The sequence below is a fragment of the Oreochromis niloticus genome, linkage group LG6 (assembly GCF_001858045.2).
Source record: "Oreochromis niloticus isolate F11D_XX linkage group LG6, O_niloticus_UMD_NMBU, whole genome shotgun sequence".
Classification (NCBI taxonomy): domain Eukaryota; kingdom Metazoa; phylum Chordata; class Actinopteri; order Cichliformes; family Cichlidae; genus Oreochromis; species Oreochromis niloticus.
In genome coordinates, this window is record NC_031971.2 from 31,799,301 (window position 1) to 31,826,364 (window position 27,064).

Below are 27,064 nucleotides of genomic sequence, written 5' to 3' on the forward strand. Positions count from 1 at the left end.
CCTTCACTGAAAAAAGAAGATAGGTGAACCAACTTAATTGAATTATTTCAATTGGTAACACCTAATTTAATTAAGTTCTTTGAAATGAAGTTAATACATAGAGTAACACAACTGATTTATCTAATGTATTAACTTCATTTCAAAGGACTTAATTAAATTAGGTGTTACCAATTGACATAATTCAATTAAGTTGGTTCTTTTTTCAGTGTTCATTCACCCCAACCGGTCGCGGCAGATGGCCCCGCCCCTCCCTGAGCCTGCTTCGGAGGTTTCTTCCTCTTAAAAGGGAGGTTTTGCTTCCCACTGTTGCCAAAGTGCTTGCTCATAGAGGTTCATATGATTATTGGGTTTTTCTCTGTATTTATTTTATGTAAGGTCTAGCTTACAATATAAAGTGCTTGTATAAATAAAATTGAATTGATTTGAATTGAACTTTAGATGCTCTTCCTTCTTTCTTTATCATAATGACAATTCTGTTCCCCCTAATATATGACTGGTTGCTTGAAAAGGAGCCACAATGACAACATAAAGAGGTTATTATAAACATTGGATGTTTTAACCCATGGAAAGGTTCATTTTTTGGGTAAATTCAGATTGGTTATGAGCTATGGGGTGGACTTTAAACACAATCAGTGATCTATTGATTATCTTGATTAAAGACCAAAACCAAATCGATAAATCTTTTCATCATGCTTCTGGAGTCTATTTGCTTTGTCTGACGTAATGCACCACTGTGCAAAGTTTAGGATGACCTCGGGATCACTTAAAATAATTTAAAAAATTAAATTAAATTAAATTAAATTAAATTAAACCTTCTGCACACATCCAAGATTATGACATTGGCAATGACAAAACAGGCTTGTTTTGCATGAAATATCCTTTTCACTCATAGTGGTCACTACAGCTATTCAAAGGCTGTTTTCTTGTATTTGTGTCAGTGTTGATGGTATACTTCCACATAAACCAGTACATAGGATACTGATGTGTCAGTCCCTACCCTGTCACCCACTGGTGGTTTAATGTTACTATAGATTTATGACGTGTTTCATTGTAATTATTGTTATTTAACTCATGTATGAATTATGACAACCTTAATCAGGATTTTTTCTTAAGTATTTTTATTCATCTTTTCATGCCTAAAGATGAATACAAATAATTAAGAAAAAATCCTGATTGAGGTTGTCATAATTCCTGCATGAAAGGATTAATTCAACCTCACTGGGAATGTATAAAAGTACAGCAGGTGTACTTACAATGGAGCTCCATCAGCCACAGAAGTGAGAGAAGCAAAGGCCAGACAGGCCAGCAGCAGCAGAGTCCTCCTCATTATCCCGAACCTTTTCTGCTGCTAAAGTAAACTGTGGCCATGCAGCATCCTTCTTTTATTCACTAACTTCCCTCCTTCTGCACTCCCACAAAATGACTATTCATCCTCTTTTCAAACACATGATTTCCCAGTAGCAGTTGAGAAACTGTTAAATATTATCTCTTCTCTAAAGAATCAACAACACTGGAAAATCAATAAAGGTTTACATGTTTAAATAATGTCTTACCATGCAGTTTAGTAATTAGTTCACGGGATCTAATAAATATTCTTTTCTTTTGTGTTTTATAAAATCTCATATTATAGCTGATATTATTGTACTGCCTCTTTTGAATCCAAATATCCACCAGTATGTAAAAATAATCAGACAAGTGGTCTGATCAAAACATATTGAGTAACTTTACATGACGTATTTGGCTGGGGTTGATGGAATTTTTTTACAATAACAATCTGACACCACTATATGAGATCCTCTATTTCAGGATTTCTGTGACAGGGAAAGCAAAGAAAGCAAAAGGGATCCTACCTTTACAATATTAGTTATTAGGGCCAATATTTGGCCCTAATAACTTTATAATTGTGAGTCTTCTGTAAGAGGTGGAGCAACATAGTATTTTTATCCTTGGGAGATTTGTTAATTGACATGTCTTTCCTCACAGTAAATGTGTCTAAAACCAAAGCTATTGATTTTTAAAGGAGCCCACGTCCCACTGTCCCCACATAACATCTAATAAAAGGTTAGTCAGTGCCTGCAATAGGGCAATACGGTTTTGGGGGGCAATTTTTGGAGGACTTGATGAGAAGTTAAATTTTTATTCAACAGATGTTATGTGTAAAAAGGCAAATCAAAGGTTGTTGTTTTAAAGGAAGTTGCATTTTTTTTTTTATGTAGGCATTGTAAAAAAAAAAAAAAAGTCAGTAATAAGTCATTGCCTTAATCTTTTTAAAGATTAAAGAAGTCTTAATATTAATTGGAAGTCTTGATATTAAAAATATGACCAAACTGAAGAAAGTAAAGTTTTGCTTTAAGATTTTCCTTTATCATAACTTTTTTAAAGCTCTTTAAACACACAGCTAACAGTAGGGTAAACTGGCGTAGGAAGGCGAGAAACATGTGGATTGTTTCTTTACTTTCTCATAAGATTTAATTCAGGCTATTCACCTGGCATAACGTGTCTTTGTTATGCACACCAGGACTTCTGATAATCGGAGTTTCGTTTGATTAGTAATAACGAAAGTAGGCCACAAGGCAGATTGTGCACAGACAAACAGGAGCTTTGTAAACTCACACAAGGACTTTACTATTTAATTATTAAACCTAACCCTCTATAAATCAACTGAGTGATTATTTGTATTTGTCAAAGCAAATAAACCAAATATTACCTACTTTTGTCGTAAGCTTAGTGACTTATGTTAAAACAAAACAAAACAAAAAAATATAGGCCTATATATACAAAAACTGAAAAACGAGAGAAAGCAGTTGGAAGTTGTTTCTGATTGGTGCAGAGAGGACATGTGACCAGGCTCATTTGAATACGACAGGTGAGTGGGGCAGAATACTTTCAGTATGCTTCGAACACGTCGACACCTGTCTCTCAGACTATGAGCATTCTCGGTTTCCGGGAGCGTGTTACTTTGAACAGGGTGCCACTAAAACGTTGATCGTCTCACCTGGATACCCATTAACCGGCAGGTAATTACCAAATTTCATCCTTGGCCTGCGAACGCAGCTGTAACCGCAACGGTCGGAGCTTCCTCGTGAGGCTGCACGCGCTCCTTCATGCCTTTGGCTGTAAGCTGTTTCACCTGTCACAGTTCACAGCAACAGCCGGCTCACCTGAGCCGGAAAGACACCGGTTAAACAGGTGTTTCGGGATCTGTGGCATCCCGCCTGGGCAGAGACATACGTCAGCCGGTGGCAATGTTAAACTTTGGTGGGTGTGTCAGTGTCTGTTGGTCTAAGTGGTTTATGGGGGGGCAGACTTTTCACACTTTGCAGACTGAACTTTAAGACCAGGAGTTGTTCGGCATCTCCTGTCTGTATGTATGGACATTTATGGTGAGTTCGGGACATTTACTAACTACCTTTTCAGTGTGAAACGCTTAATCTTCCACAGATTTTTTTTAGAATCGTTTTTTGTAGCCTAGTGTCCCAGTCTGGTATGATAAGGGTTTTCTATGAGGGCCATAGATCCCATTAAGGCAAAGTCCAAAGACTGGATATGCTCATTGATGCCTTAAAAGTGGGAGTAAGGACTAGGTTAGGCTCAATTTGACCTGTTTTTATCCTCCGAATAATAGGTTTATTATCACGTAACAAAAGAAAGCAAACATTCCTCACATTTGGAGCTGGAAACAATGAAAGCACTCTAAGTTAACAAGCTGGTTGCACAGTCTTCTGGGAAGAAAAAGCAAATCTAAATTGCTTCCCTTTCTGCTAACTTTCAGTGGCTGAGGTCCTTGTTTGCATTGTGGTAATAATACACCCCTGAGGAATGTAATGGAAGTCAGTACAATGGCATTCCTGTAACATGAAGTTTTGGGGTTTTTTGCTTGTAAACCACCATTTTAGTGTGTGTCTGTATGTCATAATTATACCTCAAGTCTCTCAAGTATTTTTGTATTAGACTAAATTGGTTAACCAATAATGCCTTGGTGTATGTTTTTTTTTCCTCACCGATGATTGCAGTATGATTAGTTTATTAGTATTTCAAAATTATGCCATTCTTGCCATGAAAATATAATCGCAAACATGAGATCATCCAACACTTTGATAAGCTCTTTCTTTTGGTATTCCAAGCGGTTATGGAATGAAAGAGGCAAGTTTCCTTCAAAGGTATGTGCCTGTCATGTCACACAGGTTTTCTGGCTGCAGTGTTTTAAATTCAGTACATTTGACACCAAGTATCTCTCTCTCTTTCTAATTCCATGTTTAAGAGGGTTCTGTCAGAGTAATCCACCTTCCTCCCACAATCTAAAGACATGCAGTTAGATTCACTGATGATTCTACATTGCCCATAGATGTGAGTGTGAGTGTGGATGGCTTTGTGTCTTCTTGTGTTAGCCCTGCGACAGATTAGTGACCTGTCCAGGGTGTACTCTGCCTCTCACCCTATGGTAGCTAGGATAGACTTCAGCCCTCCAGCTATCTTGAATTGGATTCAGGGATTCAGCAGGTTGGAAGGATGTGCTGCAGTTTCTGATTTTTTTTGTAAACAGTTTAATCCCCTTTTACAATTTGTTTTTCAGGCAAGTAATGACTTGTGATCACAAACATGACAGTCTCTTCTATTTTACAAATACTTTTTAAATCTATACAGATCTGCCACAACAGTAAAAGTCCTGATGTGTAAAGTGGATAACAATAATGTCTTTGCAGCGTGGGACACAGCATGGAAGGCCTTGGGTCCTGGCACTTATGCGAATGTTATGTTTACTTATAGCATCCACCAAAACATTGGCACAGATCAAGCACTCTCCAATGTCCTGGTGCAAAACACCGCAGGACACCTGACCCAGAAGACACAGTATTAAGGAGGTGTCTTTAATGTTACAGCTGAATGACATATATATATTTTTTAATGCTCCACAGTCACTTGGTGCAGATGTAAGAACAGATCCTGCAGACCTGAATGATCCTTTCTACTCTACAGAGAGGTGAGCTCATTTTAAACACTCTGAACACTCTCAACTTATTTTTCAACATACCCAACATGTAGTTGTCCTCTCAGCTGATCATTATTCATATACCGTCATATACCATATTCATACCGTCTAGCGTAACATTGTCACTTTTGTTTGTTTCTGGTTAAAGAAACAAAAAAACCAAAAAACTGTTGTGCATCCCCACTAGGGTGCCTGAATAACTGAGGTAACTGCCCTCTAGTGTGCAAATGTGAAACACTTGTTGGAACAACTGACCCTTAGAGGTTGTAACAACTTCTGTCATGTTGACGTTATAAATTACGTATTGATGACTTTAAAAGTTTGTGATTTCTCTCCTCAGCATGGCCATGGAGGTGTCGATCTCACCCATGGTGTCAGTGTTTGTCTCCACCGTGCTGTCCCTGCTCAGCTTGACTACGCTGTTGCTACTTTGCGTCATTAGGAAAAAGAGAAGCATGGAGGGAACATACAAGCCCAGTGCGGTGGAGAAGAAACAGTCAAGGTCAGCGGGTTGTGAAAAACCTGGCTTGCCCCTACCATTGCCCAAAGAAGAACGTCTGATATAATGAGTCCTCACATACTTTGTCACTTTGTAAGGCTATGAACTTATAACTGATGGATTCCTGTGATCCTGTCCTTAGAGATCATCATGTTTTGCAGCAGCAGTTTGTAAGTACACTAAACACTATTCGTGCTGCAGCTTCTAATAGCCAGTGACAACAAGAGACTGATTAGACCTCTAAATTTATTCTATCATCTGTTTCACTGCACGAAGAGAAGAGAGAGAGGTTTGTACATTGCAATGTAAACAAGTCACTCCCTTTTATTCCACCACCTGAGCAAGGAACATGAGTTAAATAACACTTTGTATTTGTACGCAGGTTAGTATTTTTTCTGTGCGGCTTGTTCTGTGTATTTATATATAAAAATGTATATTTTTACACGTTTTTTGCATTTATAAGAAATATTGATTTAAAAGATTGACTGTGATGCACTTTCATATAACTTAGGAAAAGCTCAACTTAATCTAAAACAAATCAAAATGCATGTTTCACAAGGTGTTATGTAAATAAACTGCAATGTGCACACCAAGTATTCCTGCTTGTTGCCCATCATCTTGGAGCGTTGAAGCTGAGGAGCAGTTTTCAAAGTATTTATTTTATTCAAGTTCAGGTTATTCAGTAAGCGAAATGGTCGCAAAATGTAAATACCCAGAATGCGTCAGTTTTTATTAAAGAATCTGATGGATAGCATGCTTTTTGCACAAACATACATTTGAAGAAAAATGTTTTTCTTTCAGTAACAAATTGGTCTCCCAGCAGGCAACAGGAAAAACGTTTTTCATGCATTTTTCTTACTTACTTTTCTTTCTTTCTTCTTATTTATTTCAGCCATGCTGTCTTAATTCTAAGTAATTAACCATTTCACCAAGTATAAAATATACAAGCAATAAAATGTGTTTACATACTAAGAAAACAGCCAGTTTGTGAGAGTGTGGCAGTATTGTTTTTGTTATTGTAAAGAGACAGCCTTTAAAAAGTCCAAAACTACTTAAAAAATGGGAACATTGTTTTTTTTTCATTACTTTGTGTTTGTATACAGTGCAGCTTGTTATATCCATAAATACTAATGCACAAAATGTTCATCTGAAACTTATCCCCAAGTGCAACATTCACCCTCACTTGAGTAACATCTGCTACAATTCACAGTGGTTAGCTTTTAAATAAAACTACATTGTTGACTTTTATTTCATAATTTATATTTTCAGTAAAACCAAATGGGCTTGGGATTAAGAGTAACGGAGAGGCAGGGGAAATACAGAGAGAAACCAAATGTATCCATTTAATTGGATTTTAAGTAACAAAAGCTAGAATGTAACCAGCATCGTTTAAGCTTCAAATCTCTTCTTCAGTTCTGACACTTTGACTGGAGGTCGTTCTTCCTCTTCAGCTTCCTCCGTGCGGTTGTTTGTTTCTGATGTATTTGAGTCACATGGCATTTGTGCATTCTCCCTGTTTCTGAACACAGTGCAAGGTTTCCCAGGTTCGGTAAAGGCCTTAACCTTGGACTTTACCTGGAAGTTTTGGGTGGATCCTTGAGACTGAAAGCGTGCTGCAGCAGATAGCACTTTAGGAGGAGAAGGGGTCTGCTTTACCTCTTGCTCCAGTTTTCTTGCTTCTATTTCAATCTTTTTTTCTTGGACTGATGTAGGGTTAGGGTCAACAGCAGGAATCTGAGGTCCAGAAGGGACTGTAGTATCTGGAACGACCTCCTTACCTTTATTTTCCTCTTCTTCCACAGAGTTGGGATGTTGAGGATTTGGGTTTATAAGTTTGCTTAAAGATCCTCTTACCTCTTCATTTTTCTCCAGTTGGCTCTCTTTTTCTTCTTCTCTTGCTTTTGCACTTTCATGTGTTTCCATCTCAGGTTCTGCATTTACCTCCTCTGTCTTGTTTTGCTCATCCTCTTTGTTTTCTTTTAAGCCTTCATCGCTCTTGGCAGATATTTCATTAACCGGGTCCTCCCCTAAACTTACACCCTCTCCCTGATCTTGTTTCTCTATATTTTCCTCTAACTTTACTTCCTTAAACTTATTTTGATCATCAGTTTCCTCTGCTTGGTTCCCATTTATTGCTCCTGTCACTTCTTCCTGTTTTTTTCCGTCCTGCCTGTGTCCAATTTTTGGCTCTTCTGTTTTGTTTTCTGACTGCATATTCATATTCTCCAACCCTTCCTCCTCTGGTACACTAGTGTCCATGCATGGCAAGTCAGTGTCCGCTGTCAGGTCTGATAACTCCTCTGTTGTTTCCAGATTCCAGCTGTGCAAACTGCCACTGCCACTGATGGACAGAGACAGGCTCTCTTGGCTTGGATTGGTTGGCACACGCTGGAAAACACAGACAGATCAGAAATTGCATCTACTTGTGTGTGTTAGTGAAACTTTTAGCCATTTTCTTACCCGTGTGATGAAGTCATGGCTGTCTGGCCCAAACAGATCCAGGCTGCGGGTACCGTACAGCAGGCCACGGTCATGGGAGCTACGAGAGCTCAGTGTATCAAAGATCTCCCCAAGAAGATCCATCTCTTCTTCATCACACAGCAGTGCATCGTCCTCCTCACCATCATCATCATCATCATCATCATCATCATCTTCTTCTTCTTCTTCATCCTTCTGGAGCTCAGAGGCAGGCTCAGTCCTGGACCCAGACATAGCTCTGAAATGAAAGCAATAAACAAAATGGTATGAACAAAAATTCTCCACTGTAGAGATACAGTATATTATCCAAATGATAATTAGTCCCTGATGCTCTTCTAACATATTCTTGGAGTTCTACACAGTTTTCTTTACAAATGCTGTTTGACAAACTCTTCTACAGAACCAGCTCCCGGTTTGGAGACAGCACACAGATTATTTATCTACTTTTAAGATTAGGCTTAAAACCTTCTTTTTATAAAGCTTATAGTTAGGGCTGCTCAGGTGGCCCTGAACCATACCTCAGTTATGCTTCAATAAGCTTGGGCTGCTGGGGGCATCCTATGATACACTGAGCGTTTCTTTTTTACTCATTGTTTTTATTACCCCTGTATAAACAGGACTAATGTATTTAATCATTAGTAATTATTACACTCTCTTTTTCTCTCATAGTGTTTCTTTTATGCTGCCCCTCCCTGACTCCCTGGGAGATTTTTCGCTGTTAAAAGGGAGTTTTTCTTTCCCACTCTTGCCAGTTGGCAAGGGGCTATGTGATTTTTGGGGTTTCTTATTAATACTGTAGGTTCTTTACCTTACAATATGAAGTGCCTAGAGGCAACTGTTGTGAATTTGCGCTCCAGAAATTGAACTGAATTAGTACAGTTAACACAGCTAGGCAGTTAATACAATATGTACTTAAGCTGTATGTGCCTCAGTGTATACTAAAACACTCTGTACATGAGTGAATATATTTCCTCACAGCTTACCCATCCCATGCATCTTCACTGTCTTTCATGATGTCCTTGTCTCTATGAGTCTTAGACTTCTGAGCAGGTCGACGGGGACGTGACTGACATGAGGCAACAACAAAGCAAAGGTTTGGTAATACAATTTTTCCACAAGAAAAATATTCAAATGTGAAAAGAATAATATAAGACAATACAGAAGCAAATGAGGTCACAAGGTTATATTTTTATTATACCTTCTCCTGTTTTTGGTTAGGGAGGCAGGTAAGACACCTGTAATTTTCTTTTGGGGTTTTTCTGTGAAGGTAAGCCAGCTGCATTTCATTTCTAGAGTTTTTGTTTGTTGTTTTGGCCATGCTCACCCTGACACCCGCTACCTTTTGGGACTTAATAAACTGACTGGCTGTTGTGAAATCCGTGGCAGCTGGTTTTTTTTGGTTCGTCTTCCTTGAGAGCAGGGAGTGTGGGGCATTTCTCCTTATTTTTATTTTCCTTATGTTGCACGTCGGTTTTCCCTGGGCTGGGGTGTAACACCATCCAAATGTTGCAGTAGAAATGAAGACTCATCAGACCAGGCAACGCCTTTCCAATCATCTCTCTCACAATTTTGGTGAGTCTGTGTAAATTGTAGCCTCAGTTTCCTGTTCTTAGTTGACAGGAATAACACCGTGTGGTCATGTGCTGCTGCAAGATTTTTGTGTCTGCTTTAAGGTTTAATGTATTGTTATTTCAGACATGCTTTTCTGCATACCTTGGGTGTAATGAGTGGTTATTTGAGTTATGGCTACCCTCCTCTCAGCTTGAAGCAATCTGGCCATTCTTCTCTGACAACAACAAGCGATTTTCACTTGGAGCATTGCAACTCTTTCAATATTTTCTCTTTGTCAGACCATTAAAACTCTTTGTCAAACCATTAAAGCTGTGTGGGTTGTGTGGTTTCCGAAACACTGGGGTGCCCATCTGACACCAATCCACGCCATGTATAAAGCCACTTAAACCATCTTCCTCTTCTGTTCTCATCCTCGGTTTAAACTTCAGCTGGTCATCTTGATCACTTTTACATGCCTAAATGCAATGAGGTGTACCTAATAAAGCCAGTGAGTGTAGATATCTAGATTTAAAAAAAAAAGTGATTTTTTTTTTTTTTTTTTTTTAGATGTGGGTTTGGTGCATGAGAGTAAATTGTTGTATCTCACCCTCCCGAAGTGCTGTGTGATTGGTAGGCGGTTCTGCAGGCAGTCAGATTGGGCACGGCGGTGTGATACCGATCCACCTCTCTGAAGGGTGTGCTCTTCATCGTTAACCTGCATCAAACACAAAACAAAAACTTGTTAAAACCACAGCATCATTTTTATCCATCAGCATTTGCCCACATGATCATGAGCTCACCTTATGTATCAGCAGGTTTTTCAGACCTGACTTGGCAAGAACTTTGGCCTAGAAGAGATAAGCAGATAAACAGATTAGTAACAGACCTACAGCAGAGCAACATAAACATAGTCATAGTTCATAATAATAAAAAAACACCTCAACACTGTACTCACTCTCATGTTTGCTTTGGACTTCATGTTGAGGATGAGAGCACCTCCTCCTTTCTGTCAAAAGTACAAAGCAAGAATTTTTGCCAAGATGATGCCAAATGCATTAGTGTTCCAGTGAAGATTAAGTGAACTTACCTTTAAATTACCAACTAACTGTTGATAGGATTTACTTCTTCCTACAAAAAGAAATAATTAGATAATCAAGCAATGAAAAATGTTGACATACACATGCACAACCACACAGGTAAAGATACAGATACACACCTGCTGTGGATTCACACTTTATAATCTCCTCCTCAAAGAGATCATCTGGTTCATTTTTATTATTCAGAATATCCAAACGAGCATCAATGAACTAAAAAAACAAACAAATATACAACAAATATGAAATTGTTTGATCAGCATCGGCAAAACAGCTCCCTCATTTAGTGACATGAAGATGATTGGCCTGTGCACCTGACTTCACACCAAATTCAAAATCTTTTTTGTTAATTATGTAAAAAAAAAAAAGATTATTATTATTTTAAAAAATAGTAATCTGTTTAGCATAACACAACCCATCAAATTATACATCTCTATCAATGGCTGTTATACAATCAGCTCCAACATTTTCTAAATCTCTGTCCAACCACAGCTAAGCTACTATTACAATTGCATTAAGTGTACAGCAGAGGGCAGTGTTTACCTGTTTGAAGCACTGCAAATGAACAGCACTCTGAAGGAACTGCTTCATACTCGGAGATTTGTGATCTAAAAACAGGTTTTCGCAGAAACATATTTCTCCTTCCTGCAACAAGCAACACATAGAGATGGTCATGAACAACAAAAGAAGAATTACTTCTAAAAATAAATACTGATATAACAGATGTGCAGAGCTGTAGAATACTGAAACTTAAAATTAAACGTCTTGGTAAATGTAGAAAAAGTGCGTAAATTGATTTTCTGATATAAATACATATGTAAATATGGATATGTATTTCATGTATGACAGACCTCATTAGGCTGCAGTGCATCCCTGTAGCCTCCAAAGAGCAGAGCCTGAGCCTTCAGGAAGGCCTGAGAGACACCACATCCAGGTGACACCGCTTGGCGCTTCAAACACATCTTCAATCCGGACATCTGGACACATACAGCATCTGTATTTACATCTGTAATATGTTTATTAAAATATATGCGCTCAGAATTTGTGCCTTTTTAACTGCTGAATGTGTACTTCTGTGTCAGGAAACCTGCACTGAAGCTAGTTCATACCACTGAGGCTGACTTTTACAGGGGGTTAAAAAATATTCGAGGAACTCGACAATCTTGCATGGTGTAAATTTAGTTCTTTTTACACAGTTTCTGGGCCCAGTATGTCCCTCAGAGATAAAACTTTGTGATTTGTCAGTACCTAAAGCAGTCTAAAAATCACTGATTGGTCCAACTTTAATGTGTACTGTGAATTAAATGTATTTAAACCATAACTAGTAAACTATGTTTATTAGTGGTCTTATTTGTCTCATGTTCTTCACGTGTAAACACTATTACAAATGTGTTAAGAGGACTCGTTTCCTTTTTTTTTAGGTTTTGAGCCTAGTTTTCATCGTAACACCTGTGCCCTAGCATCATTATATTCTATAGTCATTTTTACCACTAAAAGGGACTGAATATCAGGAGAATATGCTGGGGAATTGTCCAAACTTGCCCTTCCTTACTTTCAGTACATAATGTGAGATAGTTCGCTTCAGACATGTTTAAAATGCTCCTCACATACAAGGTCTTAAATAATCAGGCCCCATCTTATCTTAATGACCTTGTAGTACCATATCACCCTATTAGAGCACTTCGCTCTCGCTCTGCAGGCCTACTTGCTGTCCCTAGAGTATTTAAAACTAGAATGGGAGGCAGAGCCTTCAGTTTTCAGGCCCCTCTTCTGTGGAACCAGCTTCCAGTTTGGATTCGGGAGACAGACACTATCTCTACATTCAAGATTAGGCTTAAAACTTTCCTTTTTGCTAAAGCATATAGTTAGGGCTGGACCAGGTGACCCTGAATCCTCCCTTAGTTATACTGCAATAGACATAGGCTGCCGGGGGCTTCCCATGATGCATTGAGTTTTTCCTTTCCAGTCACCTTTCTCACTCACTATGTGTTAATAGACCTCTCTCCATCGAATCATATCTGTTATTAACCTCTGTCTCTCTTCCACAGCATGTCTTTATCCTGTTTTCCTTCTTTCACCCCAACCGGTCGCAGCAGATGGCCCCGCCCCTCCCTGAGCCTGGTTCTGCCGGAGGTTTCTTCCTGTTAAAAGGGAGTTTTTCCTTCCCACTGTCGCCAAAGTGCTTGCTCATAGGGGGTCATATGATTGTTGGGTTTTTCTCTGTATTTATTATTGTGCTATCCACTGTACAATATAAAGCGCCTTGAGGTGACTTCTGTTGTGATTTGGCGCTATATAAATAAAATTGAATTGAATTGAATTGAATTGAAAATAGTTGGATGGGGTATCAAACGTGTGCAATTATATCTATCTCTCACTGTGCTTCGAGACCATCTTCCCGTAAAAAAATTGACAGTGATATTTCCTGCTTTATTCGCTTGCTTATTACAGTTCACCATTGTGAACAGTGTTGTCAGCCACTCAGTCCCCCCTCAAAATAACCGCTGACATGAAAGCCTCATTTCTGCTATTCAGCACTGAAGAAATTTCACCTTACAAAATTATGCTAAATTGCAAAATGCTTAGCTATGTCTGTAATAAAACCTCTGCAACTTTGTGAAAAACATAAAAGTTTCTGTTTTTCACCTTTTCAGATTTTACTATAGAAATTTCAGTTTTTAAGATTACAGTTTAAAACAAAAAAGTCTGGGCAATAAGCTACCAGAACTTTTAATGTGATTTTATTTCTTTCAATTTAAGTCTGAGGAGTCGTGCCGACAGATTTCTTTTTTTTAATTTTTTGTCCCAGCAGCTTTTTCTTCATCATGGAAAAAAACGGTTAAATATGTCATTTCTTTACAGTGACAGAAAGGGGAGTTTCACTGATCCAGCTCACTTAAGATCAAATTAGGCTGTATGCAGCCCACCACATAAAATGGGTTTGACACCCCTGAACGAGTCCAGTGTTTGATTTCATTGTTAGACTATGTAGGAGGCAAATCAAGTTTACCAGACAGTCATCTAAGCTATTCTCACATGGGTCCAGTTGAAGATTATGAAGTTTGAAGATCATGGTAGCGTGTAGGGCTGCAGTGCATGGGCGAAAATAGTTAGTGAAATCATACTTTCCTTCCTACAATAACAAAGTGTGGAAACAAAAGAAGCAGCTTATGCATCATCACACAAACCAAGACTATTTATTACCACATCTGAAGGTATCCTCTTATGGTCGTCAAAAGGGGTTTCCAGGGTGTTAGTATCCACATTCAGAATAACAACTTCCTCCAACCCACGACTCCTCACCCTCTGTCAGACAGACAGTGACAGATTAGGCTTCAGTATCTGGGGACAAATCTGACAGATTTGGAGGATTGGAGTTTAACAATGGCTTTATATTGAAGTATAAGGTCATCAGTTTACCTCAGATAGACTGGTGTGGACCCCTATTAGGTAAGGCATGGGTGCACTGTGACCATAAAAAAACAAATATGAATTAAACAGTTGATAGATAGATAGGCAGTTAAATACGTAAACAGACAAATCTCACCAGCAGTAGTCCAGTAAGTGTGGTGGGAGGACAGGTATGAAGATGTGTTGCCAGTACATGGGGTATAGCACAGCGCTGAGTGCATGCACACAGGATGTCAGCTAAACGCACAAAATGGAGAAAAGCTTTAGCACACAAATCTTCCTGTGTGGTTTGACACATGCCAAAAATAGTGGTCAAGGTATGACTACAAAACTGTAGATTCAAACATGTTCTAGCTGCTGTACATCTGCCTTCCAGTTACATGGATTCAGCAGAGACTAGCATTGCTACTGTCTTTAATGGCAGCTGACCGAACATAGTTGTAGAGTCATAAAGGGAAAGCACAGCCCGTCTCCATTCTAAGCTTTAACATATCAGAACATTAAACATAACCTGATGAACATCAACAAGCAACATGACCTGCCATTATTTATTTAAGACAAACTAAGCTTAAATGTAGAAGCATTGTGTGAAAAACTATGTATGTTGTTGAATTAAGGGTTAAGTAGCCTGCAGATGTTGCTTCATCATCAACAAAATCAGAAGCTCTGGCAGTTTGCTGGAGTGGAGTATTTAAGTGTGTATTAATACAATGCCAAAAAACACAAGACATCAGCAATGATCATAGTGAGGCAGCTGTTACTGCCCATCAGCTTGGGGAGACTAATGTGGTCATTTCCAAACAATTTGACATCCATTACTCAACAATGAGACACGAGAAATGAAAAATATTATTCACAAGTGGAAAATAGTTAAGACAAATACCAGTCTTCCTGTGAGTTGATGTTAAAGCAAATTTACTCCATGATAAAACCATGCTACAATCCCAACAACTACATCTCAGACTTTACACGCCTCAGGTACCATGTTATGTTAAGTTCATGGCAGAGCAATTTGAAGAAGACTGAACAAGTATGGCTTGTTTGGAAGGGTTGCCAGGAGAATGCCTCGCCTCTGTAAAAAGAACATGACGGCATGGGTGCAAAACTGCACCTAAACAAACCACAAGACCTCTGAAACAATCTCCTTTGGACAGAGGAGACAAAACTGGAGATGTTTGGCCACAACACTGCATATCAACCCAAACACAAACACACTATACCAACTGTCAAGCACAGTGACAAAAGTAATGATTGGGGCTTTTTTGCAGCTGCAGGACATGGGAACTTTGCAGCCACTGAGAGGACAAAATTTGCCAAAATTGGGTTATGGAACAGAACAACAGTAAATCTACAGTAGAATAGCTAAAATAAAGAAAAGAACCAAGGTGTTGTCATGGCCCAATCAAACTCCAGCACAAATTTCAATTGACTGAAGCAATGTTGTATAGAAGTGTGGGCCAAAACTCCCCCACAATCATGTAAGAGACTGACAAAGTCATACAGAAAATAATTCCTTCAAGTTATTGCTGACAAAAGTGGTTAAACAATCTATCGAATCACTGAGTATAGTTAGTTTTTCACACACACTGCTTCTGCATTTTGGCATTTAATATCCTCTTGAGATCCGGCCTATTCATCATGTCCTCTGTAGTGGACAAAAACAGTTAAACTGAAAGATACTTTTGTTTCCTCGGTTCTCAGGAGGATATGGCATGTGTTTTTGTTCATCTGAGCTGGTAATTATATCATTTTAAGACCTGATAAGGCCTAGTTACTTTTCATTATGTTTGATGTGTGAAAATTAATTTATGTTAGTCATGTACCAAATGTGATGGATGGGTTAGGGGGGGTGGAAGTTCTCTTTTATACCACAAAGTTGATGTAAATAAATTTAAAGTGAAACAATGGATAAAATAGAATTGTGTAATTTACAGTGCTGAGTTTGCTGGCAAAGATGAGGATGCGTCTCTCAAACAGCATACTGGCATACAGCTGAAGCAGGTTCCCCACGTCTACTGCCACAATCAACTCGGTCAAGTTCCTCTGGTGTATGAAACAACAAACAGATAGAAATATTAGCTTGAAGTGGGGAAAAGCATGTTTACATAATACATCGCTGTTTGTTGAATTTAAAATTTAGCCTTAAATTTTTAACCTAACCATGCTTACATTTTCAGGTATGGAAGGAAGACTTCTGGGGTCTGGAGCGATGAAGTATGGAACCTGCCAAAACATATGAAATAAAACATTGTTCATACTTTACCAACACTATCAATAATCCTTGAGATAATATTAAGGAAACAATGTCTCTGAATTTTTTGGGAAGTGTTTTTGCATTCAGCAACATGGTTTAGTATGCTGATTAGTATCTTCCACATCATATATGCACACATCAAAGGTTATAGACATATAATTTAGTATTTCATTCCAAAATTCCCTCTACAGCAATCAATTACACATGCACACACAGTTATGTGAGCTAAAAAATAATCACTGACTGTATATAAAAGATGGATGTAGCTTCATGGTCTTAAAAATGAAGCCAGTGGGGGGAGGGTGGGGACAGCAGACAATGGCTCATCTGGCTGCAAAATGAAATCATTTATGTAGGATTCTTTTTGAAAGTCATTCTGTTACTTACTCAATGCATGACCTCAGAGAACATGTTTCTAATAGGTTTGTGGCCACAATCACCAGTTTCACATCATCTTTAGTAGTTTTAGGTTTAGTTGCATTTCGTATTTGTCAGGAACCTTGCACAAACTTACTGACCTCACATGCCATTACCATATTTAGCTACGACCTACGTTCCACTTGCAGTCCCTAGGCAAGTAAACAATATTCAACAGGCTATAAGATACAAGTATATGTCTGAGATGCACGATACAAGCAATATAATCAAGTATACACAGCAAGCCTTAAAACTCTCCACCCCCAACCCAACCACCCATAAAGCAGGCACATACAGGAATAATTAAGCATATAAATGCAAATACTTATCTGAGGCTGATACAAAGTATCATAATCAAATAAAAATCCTAAAGTCACCTAGGAATCCAATGTAATAAAATAAAATAAAATAAAATAAAATAAAATAAAATAAAATAAAATAAAATAAAAATAATCAGCATATGGTTTGACATTTGGCTAGTATTTGATAAGACACTATTTTACAAGCGTGGAGATTCTCATAGGGTGTAGTTGAAAAACTGGGACACTGATGAAAAATGATTAGCCTGGTTTCACAACAGAAGTCAACAAACCAATGGTTTGTTGGTTTGCGACAGCACATTGTTTTTGTCCATCCTTTATATACAGTCTCTGACTCAACTCAAATCTCAACTCTTTCCTTCATGAAATTTAAACTAAATTTTGTTGCTCTTTAAGATTAGCATTTTTCTGCAAAAAAAAATTTAATATATTTATGTAAAACTAATCCTCTCTGCCTTTAAATTGACTTAACTCAACTAACATTTACAACTATATTAAAAAATGTTACTAATTTAACACCTGCTGTTTCCATTGTAATCATAAAAGTTTCCTCATCAACCAGGACTGAAACTTTCTAAATATATTCTCCATTTTAACGCAAAACAATTGCACAAGGTGACTAAATGTGTTTTTCAGGTAACCAATTTCTTATTTTGGAATGAAACTAAAAAAAGCACAAACATTCATAAAATAAAACCTGTTACAGCTTTCGGCCACACAGAGGCATTTCTTATAAGACAAAACAGTGGTTGGGGTCAGTAACATAATGGCATGTTTATGGCTTTTGGATACATAAACAAATTGCTCCAAAGGCTATAAGGAATGCCAGATATTAGTGCATGATGTGCATGCTTTGGTTTAAACACAAGGTTTTAGTCTGCAGCTTTAGCCACCAAGCACAGACAACTGTAGTTTTCCAGCAGGAGTTAGTCTGTATCTACAAGGCTGTGATTCCAGACCACATGAACTCCTGTGGGACTCACCCCCTTTTGTCCCTCTGAGTGTCCAACAGGATGGGACACTTCTGTGCTGACCAAAACCTGCTCTCCCTCAGAAAAAAACAACAACACACTAACCACCGACAGAAACAGCAGTAAAGTTTTGAGTGACTCCAAGTTCTCGTTGGCTAATTAGAGACTTACCATCTGCAGGGTGACGGATCCAGCAGCCAGTGGAAGGGGCTGGTTGTAGAGTGATGCCAAAAGCACTTTCATTTCACTGGTCTGTTGAAGAGATGAAGTGGTCATGTTAAGCATACTGAAACAGATGCTGCATGGACACAGATGGACAAAGCCTCTTGCTTGGAAATGTGAAGCTAATGTAGAACTGCTTTAAACCTGCATTCTTTTATTTGATACAGAATTATTCAAAGATCCTGTAAGAGTTGAATACAATACAGCAAGTATATCTGCTATGTATAACTATGTTGTAGTTGACAAGTTACAGTGTTCACTGTCCTTGGTTTCTCAGTCAAATCCAACCTTGTGCAGGAAAATGGAAATCGACAAATCGCTCAGCTATTAGTCTCAATATAGGATCTCACAAACCAATAAATGCAATGTCCATCTTTTAACAGTTTATCTGCAGATAAGAGACAAGTGGGAGAAGATAAATATTACACATGAGAATCTTACCTGCCCTTTTGAGAGATAGTCAGCCAAGTTGTTGAGTAGTTTGTAAAACACTTCAAACCATGGAAGATAGCTGTAATAACATTGATAAAAATAACACAACCACAACACTTTTCAAAAACGGTATCCTGAAAACGAAAGTAATGCAAATAGAATTGGTGTTAGAATATTTTTCACACATGTTGAAGTGTACCTTAGAATACAAAGGCAGGTATGTGTGCTGTTGGTGAGACGGCAAAAGCCAAAGCGTTGGCATCCCTCAAGGTCAGTTAGAACAAAAGTAAAGTGCTGCACAGCCACCCCATCTCTCACTCTGAGCAGACAAATGTAGAGAGAAGACAACATATGAAACACAAATGATACAGAAACACAGCCTGAAGTAAACCATCAAGTTTATTCTACTCACCTTTGTATATCATACGGGAAGCAGAACCTGGGCAATGTTTGATAGGACTCCTAGAAAGTGGGAAACAATTTTGAAAACCTAACAGGACAAATAATCTAGATGCATACTATGAACTCTGTCAGGGTGCAAAGCAGAAAGTAACCTAACAACAGCATGGGCCACACAAGTGGAGCACTTAATTCCTTAAATTTCAACTTGGAAGCGCTTTTGTTGTTGTAAAGATACGAAAAAATTGTGGGGCATGAACCTTTTTTGTGCTTGTTTTCAGGCCTGAGTGGGGGAGGGGGGCATGCCATCGAGGTTTAGAGAACCAGTAAGTTAACAAGCACACACAATGTTATCTTATGGTATGATTTTAAGGTGTTCCCCTATTGTAGGTGAGAATGTCAGTAAGCTGATGTTGCAGTAACCTAACTGAAACAAGAAGTAAAGCTTCATATTGAGCAAATTAAAACATTGGTTCTCACCGTGTGTAAAAAACAAACAAACAAAAAAAGTCTATTTTTTTTATTTTAAAGCATATCCATAAATATTATTACGTTTGTTCACAAGGGCAGGAAAACACAAGAAGCTACCTCATCACTGAAGTCTTCTGGAAACTGAAACAGCACTCCAGGATCTGTAACATTAAAATAAGTGAGTGGACAAATACTAATGCTAATTCTACAACTAAAGCATATTTAGAAAGAAGTTATTTTGTAGTCAGCCTTTTAAAAGTTCAGAAAATAACTATGATGAAAATAAAGAAAATAATGAGGTAAAAGTAGTGGCAAATGGTTCCAAATGTATAAATATAATGCTTTTTAAACATTATTTAGCATTTAAGGTCTTCTGCACATGCTCAGCTGCTCAGTCAGAGGGATCACTACACCATCTTTCTATGTAGTTCATGTTTGACTACACAGGCTGTGTGGGTTTTTTGATCACATGACAGGAAGCATGAACAATTCTCAGTGCAAGCAGAAACAGCTTCATAAAGACTAGGGGTGACGTTTTATTGATTTTATAATACATAAATAAAAAACATCATCTTTTATTTTTGAAGCCAAGTGCTTGAAATTCAAATCAGTGCTATGTGTCATGCAGGAAAATGACAAAAGGTAGGTTGATACAGTTACGGAAAATAATGGAAGAGCAATTTTAATCAACTTGTCCAGTGCTGACAAATCATTCTGCGTAGCTAAGTTGCTCTACAACAGATGATAAACCACAGAGGCCTCACCTTTGTCTCTGGCTACAGGGCAAGTTGCTTCAAAGAACCAGTAGAAGGTTCGCTCAGGGTTTTGTCTGATAGGAAAGAGATTTAGAGCCATGACACAAATTTATTCTTAAAACCCGTTACCCACCAAATATAGTCATATACGTGTTGAGACAGTGCTTCAAATTGACACCATGTCTAGCATCAATTTTCTCAAAACGAAGATTCTGAGCATAAACAAAAATAAACCAGGTGTAATGTTGAGAACAAATCAACAGCCAAGTAATACAAACTAGTTATATGTGTGAACGAAAGAGGAACTTTTTTCTTTGCTGTGAACAAGAACAAATGTACCGTGAAGCATATGGCAACAGATAGAAGGCGACAGAACTGCTACAGGAAACTTCCTGTGCAGTTGCGAGAGGAAGTAATAGAAACCGCAAGAACAGACTGACGGGCATACTGAAGGTGATGGAAGTCGACACACAAAAATGACATAATTACTTACTTCAGTCTGGAGCCCATACTGTCCAAATGCGACTGTGTCCATGTGTGGCATCCAAGAGGAGAGAGATCTTCAGCAGGTGTACTAGTTGACAACCATACCTCTGATGTAACAGTGACAGAGACTGCAACAGTAACAGCAGCCTGCTCAATCAGCACTGGAATGACAGAACACTTCCTGATCTATGTCAGTATGTGTGGTTTTCGTGTGTGAATGACGTCTGCTATAAGACCACCTATTCAGGCCATTTATAGACACTTGGCTTATAATTCCTTTATCTTTTAATGTTTTTTGTTCTTCACGCATTTTAAATGTAAATTTGACTTTTAACAAAAACCACATATTCACATATGCAGCTGCAAAATTGAAGAAGTAACAAAAACCTATGGGAGATTTGCATATCTAAGTTTTTGAAATGGACAAGTCTCTACTTTAACAATAGAACAGTTGCCAGGAACCTGTTGATAAACACAAGTGGGTTTCACTCTGTATTAAACTTTTCCCCGAGTGCCAACGTAATGGCAGCCTTTACTGAGGAACTGAAAGGTGCTGGTTTCACTTTGGTATAAATCATATAGCCTACATAGAAAGCTAAATGTGTTTCTTGATACTGCTCACATAACCAGGAATTAGAACTGTACACCATAACAAAATACTGAAGTAGCAAAACAACAATTTCATATGCACATCCTGCTCAAACAAGAACCACACTCACAAATGTCATACTGCCTCCTTGTGGTGATGAAGCCACACTGCCTAAATCTGTTATAGGTCTCCATTTTGATTTACTTCCTGTGACATCGAGGCTGAAAGTTAAAGTCAAGTTCTTTCTCTTCCAGACTGAAGTGTTATTTTAATAAAAGTGTATCAGAGCGAACTTCAAATGTGAGGGGAAAAAAAGTAAATACACAAATGGATGTTTTTCCAACAAATGTATTTTAATCGATGCCAAATTACACAAGTCATAATATTTGAATGAAGTGAATGTGTTCCAGGTATGCAATTGTTTAACCGATGATAATTAACAAACACTAAGCAAAACAAACCCCCCAAAAATAAAAATAATTTGACAAATAACCCACAAGCACACATGTGTGTTAGCTACCTCTAAACGAGCACTGTGTTTACATGTTTGAAGTGTGAGTCCTACTCTGGCAGCAAAGGGGGTCAGGGGGGTCAAGAGATATGAGGAGAAAAGAAGAGGCAGACAGAAAAGGGAAGAACTAAGAAAATACAGGAACAAGAAAACTGGGAAGGGACAGTGCTCTAAGAAAAGACAAAGAGAGCAGAGTAGGACCGGAATGAGTGGATGGATGGTTGGATGGAGTCATGATGAGTGCAGATGAGAAACAATGAGTGACTTCAGCCTTAGGCCACCTCCTCCTCTCCCTCCTCCTCAAACTCTCCCTCCTCGGCTGTAGCATCCTGGTACTGCTGGTACTCGGACACCAAGTCGTTCATGTTGCTCTCCGCTTCAGTGAACTCCATCTCATCCATACCCTCGCCGGTGTACCAGTGGAGGAAGGCCTTGCGGCGGAACATGGCCGTGAACTGCTCAGAGATGCGTTTGAACAGCTCCTGGATAGCAGTGCTGTTGCCGATAAAGGTCGCGGCCATCTTGAGGCCACGGGGCGGGATGTCGCACACGGCTGTCTTGACGTTGTTGGGGATCCACTCCACGAAGTAGCTGCTGTTTTTATTCTGCACATTCAGCATCTGCTCATCCACCTCCTTCATGGACATGCGCCCACGGAACACAGCGGCCACGGTGAGGTAGCGGCCGTGGCGTGGGTCGCAGGCGGCCATCATGTTCTTGGCATCGAACATCTGCTGAGTGAGTTCGGGCACAGAGAGGGCTCTGTACTGCTGGCTACCCCTGCTGGTGAGTGGAGCAAAGCCGGGCATGAAGAAGTGCAGACGAGGGAAGGGAACCATGTTGACAGCCAGCTTGCGGAGGTCAGCATTGAGCTGACCGGGGAAACGGAGGCAAGTCGTGACCCCACTCATGGTGGCGGAGACCAGGTGGTTGAGGTCTCCGTAAGTGGGAGTGGTGAGCTTGAGGGTGCGGAAGCAGATGTCATACAGGGCCTCGTTGTCAATGCAGTAAGTCTCGTCTGTGTTTTCAACCAGCTGGTGGACAGACAGTGTGGCGTTGTAGGGCTCCACCACTGTGTCTGACACCTGGAGACAGAAAAGGCAAAGATCAGGAAAACCAAAGGGAGACAAATGGACACCAACAAAGATGGTTTGCATAATCACTCTACCTTAGGAGAGGGCACCACACTGAAGGTGTTCATGATACGATCTGGATACTCCTCACGGATCTTGCTGATTAGCAGAGTTCCCATACCAGAGCCAGTACCGCCACCCAGAGAGTGTGTGAGCTGGAAGCCCTGAAGGCAGTCGCAGCTCTCAGCCTCCTTTCTCACCACATCCAGAACAGAGTCCACCAGCTCGGCTCCCTCCGTGTAGTGGCCCTTCGCCCAGTTATTACCCGCTCCACTCTGACCTGGAAGGAACGAGTTCATTGTGATTGGCTGAGCTAGGGTTTGTTTGTCTAGAAGTATATTCAGTTATCAAAATGTCAAAGTTTGTTATTTAAACGGGTTACCTGTCAAAGCCAGTACTTCAGCTTTCATTATCTTCTGTATAATCAATAAGACATGTAAATATGTGTGTTTGTGTGTGTGTCTGTGTGGTTGATCCCATACCAAAGACAAAGTTGTCTGGCCTGAAGATCTGTCCGAAAGGCCCAGAGCGGACAGAGTCCATAGTGCCTGGCTCCAGATCTACTAAGATGGCCCTAGGCACATATTTTCCACCTGCAATACAAAGTCAAGTGTTAAAAATGGTCAAATACAGACTATTCGAAAGCAAAGGTCGACACATATAGTGATTAGCAGACTTTCAAAAGTTCCAACCTGAAGCTTCATTGTAGTAGACGTTGATTCTATCCAGCTGCAGGTCACTGTCTCCGTGGTAGGTTCCTGTTGGGTCGATGCCGTGCTCATCACTGATCACCTCCCAGAACTGCAGACAGGTCGATTAGAGACAGACATGCCAGAGAGCAGTTAAATGCGTGCTGTGGCAGTGTCGAGACATTCAAATGCCGACAGCTAAATTCAACGCTATTTATATCCTGCTGTACTTGTTAAACCACAGAAGCTCAACCAAGTGATTAATCGCTTAGATGATTGACAACAAATTTAATCAAAGGGCAATAATATACAAGTAAATATTTCCTAAGGTGTGACGCATGCTGCTTTTGCTCTGTTCTGATGGTATTTGGGAATAATGAATTGAAAAATTAGAAAAAAAAATTCTGAATTTAAATCATTATTCTTGTTAGTATTATTATCATCAATCCAACCTCAGAAGCTTGTGTAATACATTTCTCAAGCCATGTTACGTCTTTAGGTCACAGAGACCTTTAAAGGATAGGTTTAAGAGATGGGTAATAAAATATCAGCCTAAAGCTCTACTTATTATTATTATTATTATTATTATTATAATTAAATATGATTGCATATGTGGAAAAAAAAATTGCATGGCTGCACGCCTGCCGGTGTTCCAGTGAATTCGCTGTCTGAGCCACACCCCTCTCAGTGTGGCCCCCACACACATACAGATACACACACACAGGATTGCTGTCAGTTCATTCATTAAATTCCCGAATAATGATTTGTCAGCCTAAATCAATATATTCTTACACGCAGATAAGCTTCATCCAGCATGCTGTGTCACACCGACAAGACCCCGTGGTCCCCGTTTATGTGCTGTCGTTCATTTAAAAGTGCATCAAGTGACAATAATGGGGACGTCTCGACTTGCCACCGCCCATCCTGAAGGATGCTTTTGTACGCTTATTCAAGACTTTCCATCCCACCATGCTGACCTATTTAGTATTTCCTGTGAGCAGCATGACCTCTTGCTTGGATACACGTCAGCAGCAGCAAGGATAAACCTGTGTTTCGTTACATAAAACCGACTACAGTTAACAGGTAGACGACATGCCAACAGGGATCTGTTTGTTTATCTCACCTTGGCTCCAATCTGGTTCCCGCACTGCCCGGCCTGCAGGTGCACAATCTCACGCATTTTGTCGCTGCGGTGTGGGTTGTCTCACAGAGAGCTGCTGCTGGAGAAACAAGGGGAAGCTTGCGGTGGGCTCTGGGTTTGCAGTTGAACGGTCCTGGCCCTCCAGGCTCAGTCGGCAGTCTGGCTGAATGGCGGAGGAGCTGTGGCTGCGGTTTAAGCTCCCCGTCCCCTCCCTCCGTCCGCGGCTGCGCCGTTCCTCCCGGTGCTGCAGCATGACGTCATCTCCATGACAACGGGAACCGGGCACAGCCGGAAAATTTGGCTTGCCTGGGCTGGCTGGTTAGCTGGAAGTTGAAGAACGAGGATAATACACCGTTTGTTGTTTCGGTGACATGCCTGTGAGAGATACACTGCATAGAATAAACTACAGAGATTGAGTCCTAAAGATCGAGTCAAATCTTACAGGCCGACACTAAGGGTAAAGTCTAGGTTAGCCGGCTGACATCATGTAAAGGGAATAATGAATTAAATGTAGCCTGAGAGTGATCAAAACGTAGATGAAAATGGGTAAGATGGGTGACAAATACAGTTTTGCATGTTGCGCTGCTTGTTTAGCACAACTGAGCAACAGTGTGTGTTTGTGTTGGCATTCAGTACCAATTTCCTGAGTAATAAAGAATAACGGTGCTCAGAGATCTACTTGCTGGGACTTGCAGAAAGAGTTCAGCTACACTGAGCCAAGATCAAGTCATAAGCTCTTTTGTGGCTCACAATCCATAATCCAGTAAACTCTCCCTCTGACCCCCAACCTTTGCTCTCTTTAAAAACTGCAGGGGCTTTAACTAGTAAAATAGTTACTGATTTTGCTCTTATAGGTCACTAGTTAACTTGTCAATAACTTGAAAATGTCAGGGTGTCAGCATTAGCAGCAAGTCCTGAAGGTCAGCTACTAATGCTAGTCAATATAATATATTACTGTAGTCACATTACATTACCTTGTATTGTGTCATAGTAAATTAAGTGAATGAATTATAACAAAGGTTAAAAAAATCTTGATAATTGTGCACAGGGTTTTAAGTCAGACATGAAGAAACTGAGCACTTAACCTATGTTGGAATAACAGGCCACCAATCACAAAACACAAGTTTGCCATCATTTTCAGATATGGCCTTATCCATAGCCCCATTCACCGTTCATTCAACGTTGATTTATTTAATGGGAAGATCCTGGATCTTGGTTAAGCTAATCCAGGTTTGGTTATTCAAAGGCACGAGAGAATTAGGTTACCAAAACAGAATTCAGTCACCTGAGATAATTGCATGCTGTTGTGATCACTGAGTGAGGTACACCAAAAATGCAACCAGAAAAGTACACAGTTGCTGCAGTATTTCACATTTCATTGTTTTTAACGCTTTGTTTCACTTCAGCTATTTGTAAATCCATTTCTTTCCATGGTTGGCCGATTGACCACTAACGGCACAAGCAGGAGTAGTCCACAGACTGGCTGTACCACATACTTTTGTTCCTGTCGCCACTGATAACAAACACTTTAAGCAGACAAGTACCTCATGATACCTGTGGACTTCCTTTGCGCTCCTCCGCTCAAGCACAAAATCGAACATAAGCCTTTTGCAGCATAACTAAGGTATGGTTCAGGCTCATCTGATCCTAACAAAACAGAAAGATGTCAAGCTTCACTGAGGCCTTTATGAAGCCACAGTATCCAGAGTCATACACCATGAGGATCAATGTGTTGGAACCTAGCACTGTAGAAAAAAAACCAATGAAATGACAGCACTTATCAGACATCTACTGTAATGAAATGTATTTGCCGGTGCTGTAATCCATTATTGTTTCTGTTGCTATTTATTTCAGGGACCATGTACAAAACGTATCACTTAAAACCTAACGCTAAAAGATGTGTTGTGCCAGATTCGGTTACCATCTACAGTAAATACTGTCTGCAGTCCCTGGACAGGAAAAAATCAGTTAAGTTTAAATGTAATGAAGAAACGGTAAGACAATAGATGTTTTTCGGGAACGATTGTCAAATGTTCAGTTTCTATGCCATATGTCAGGACAAGATCAAGAATGCGATTAAAACACAGTACACATATATGATATAATCTGATCCTATATATTCAGAGAGGGTACCAGTGCATCACATTTATTGTTTGTGTCATATCAAAAGTCTGTGATTGCATGTCTTTTGTTCATACTGCAGCTATGTTATCAAAATGCACCAATCAAAATAGATTCTTTGTGCAAGAAT

The 27,064-nt window shown here is 39.5% G+C and overlaps 3 protein-coding genes and 2 long non-coding RNA genes across 7 annotated transcripts in view; 2 read left to right on the forward strand and 3 right to left on the reverse strand.

Annotated features, from left to right (window-relative positions):
- The window catches only part of LOC100692186 (complement C3), a 48,518-nt gene extending 47,114 nt beyond the window's left edge, over positions 1 to 1,404 (reverse strand). The window contains exon 1 of one of the 2 annotated variants that reach the window (XM_019347499.2): positions 1,254 to 1,404. In XM_019347499.2, coding sequence (XP_019203044.1) covers positions 1,254 to 1,327 — 74 coding nt within the window. In that variant the 5' untranslated portion in view covers positions 1,328 to 1,404. The remainder of the gene's footprint in view (positions 1 to 1,253) is intronic. The other variant, XM_019347498.2, reaches the window with a different exon arrangement.
- Positions 1,405 to 2,872: 1,468 nt separating this feature from the next.
- Positions 2,873 to 5,734, forward strand: LOC100692456 (uncharacterized). The gene is made up of 3 exons (XR_266531.2): positions 2,873 to 3,017; positions 4,917 to 4,981; positions 5,331 to 5,734. It is a non-coding gene; the product is annotated as an uncharacterized LOC100692456 (long non-coding RNA).
- A 460-nt stretch (positions 5,735 to 6,194) lies between these two features.
- On the reverse strand, positions 6,195 to 20,932 carry dennd1c (DENN domain containing 1C). 2 transcript variants are annotated; one of them, XM_005454830.4, is made up of 23 exons: positions 20,758 to 20,932; positions 20,274 to 20,338; positions 19,627 to 19,670; positions 19,052 to 19,101; positions 18,839 to 18,958; positions 18,649 to 18,718; positions 18,157 to 18,237; positions 17,998 to 18,063; positions 16,193 to 16,246; positions 15,956 to 16,066; positions 14,160 to 14,260; positions 14,033 to 14,078; positions 13,817 to 13,918; positions 11,464 to 11,589; positions 11,156 to 11,257; positions 10,735 to 10,825; positions 10,606 to 10,646; positions 10,474 to 10,524; positions 10,319 to 10,366; positions 10,126 to 10,233; positions 8,951 to 9,033; positions 7,950 to 8,205; positions 6,195 to 7,877 (listed from the first exon to the last, which is right to left on the reverse strand). In XM_005454830.4, the coding sequence occupies exons 1-23, from the start codon at positions 20,772 to 20,774 to the stop codon at positions 6,879 to 6,881; spliced, it is 2,832 nt and encodes a 943-aa protein (XP_005454887.3). In that variant the 5' UTR covers positions 20,775 to 20,932; the 3' UTR covers positions 6,195 to 6,878. The 2 variants fall into 2 exon arrangements, with proteins under 2 accessions (XP_005454887.3, XP_013129722.2); XM_013274268.3 differs by lacking the exon at positions 17,998 to 18,063 and having other exon boundaries at positions 20,758 to 20,931.
- Positions 9,040 to 9,842, forward strand: LOC109195455 (uncharacterized). The gene is made up of 2 exons (XR_002057049.2): positions 9,040 to 9,539; positions 9,663 to 9,842. It is a non-coding gene; the product is annotated as an uncharacterized LOC109195455 (long non-coding RNA).
- Positions 20,933 to 21,669: 737 nt separating the features above from the next.
- LOC100703003 (tubulin beta-4B chain) lies at positions 21,670 to 25,030 on the reverse strand. The gene is made up of 5 exons (XM_003449977.5): positions 24,796 to 25,030; positions 23,676 to 23,784; positions 23,466 to 23,576; positions 23,019 to 23,263; positions 21,670 to 22,935 (listed from the first exon to the last, which is right to left on the reverse strand). The coding sequence occupies exons 1-5, from the start codon at positions 24,850 to 24,852 to the stop codon at positions 22,123 to 22,125; spliced, it is 1,335 nt and encodes a 444-aa protein (XP_003450025.1). The 5' UTR covers positions 24,853 to 25,030; the 3' UTR covers positions 21,670 to 22,122.
- Between the last annotated feature and the right edge of the window lie 2,034 nt (positions 25,031 to 27,064).

What these genes read in the sequence shown, in the direction of transcription:
- dennd1c (XM_005454830.4), bottom strand. An exon ending in CCCTGTAGCCAGAGACAAAG is followed by an intron (nt 19,671 to 20,273) that starts GTGAGGCCTCTG and finishes TTAATGTTACAG; the next exon opens with ATCCTGGAGTGCTGTTTCAG. An exon ending in CAGAAGACTTCAGTGATGAG is followed by an intron (nt 19,102 to 19,626) that starts GTAGCTTCTTGT and finishes CCCACTTTCTAG; the next exon opens with GAGTCCTATCAAACATTGCC.
- LOC100703003 (XM_003449977.5), bottom strand. Translation starts at nt 24,852, where the DNA reads ATGCGTGAGATTGTGCACCTGCAGGCCGGGCAGTGCGGGAACCAGATT. An exon ending in GGAACCAGATTGGAGCCAAG is followed by an intron (nt 23,785 to 24,795) that starts GTGAGATAAACA and finishes ACCTGTCTGCAG; the next exon opens with TTCTGGGAGGTGATCAGTGA. An exon ending in GTGTGGTGCCCTCTCCTAAG is followed by an intron (nt 22,936 to 23,018) that starts GTAGAGTGATTA and finishes TTCTGTCTCCAG; the next exon opens with GTGTCAGACACAGTGGTGGA.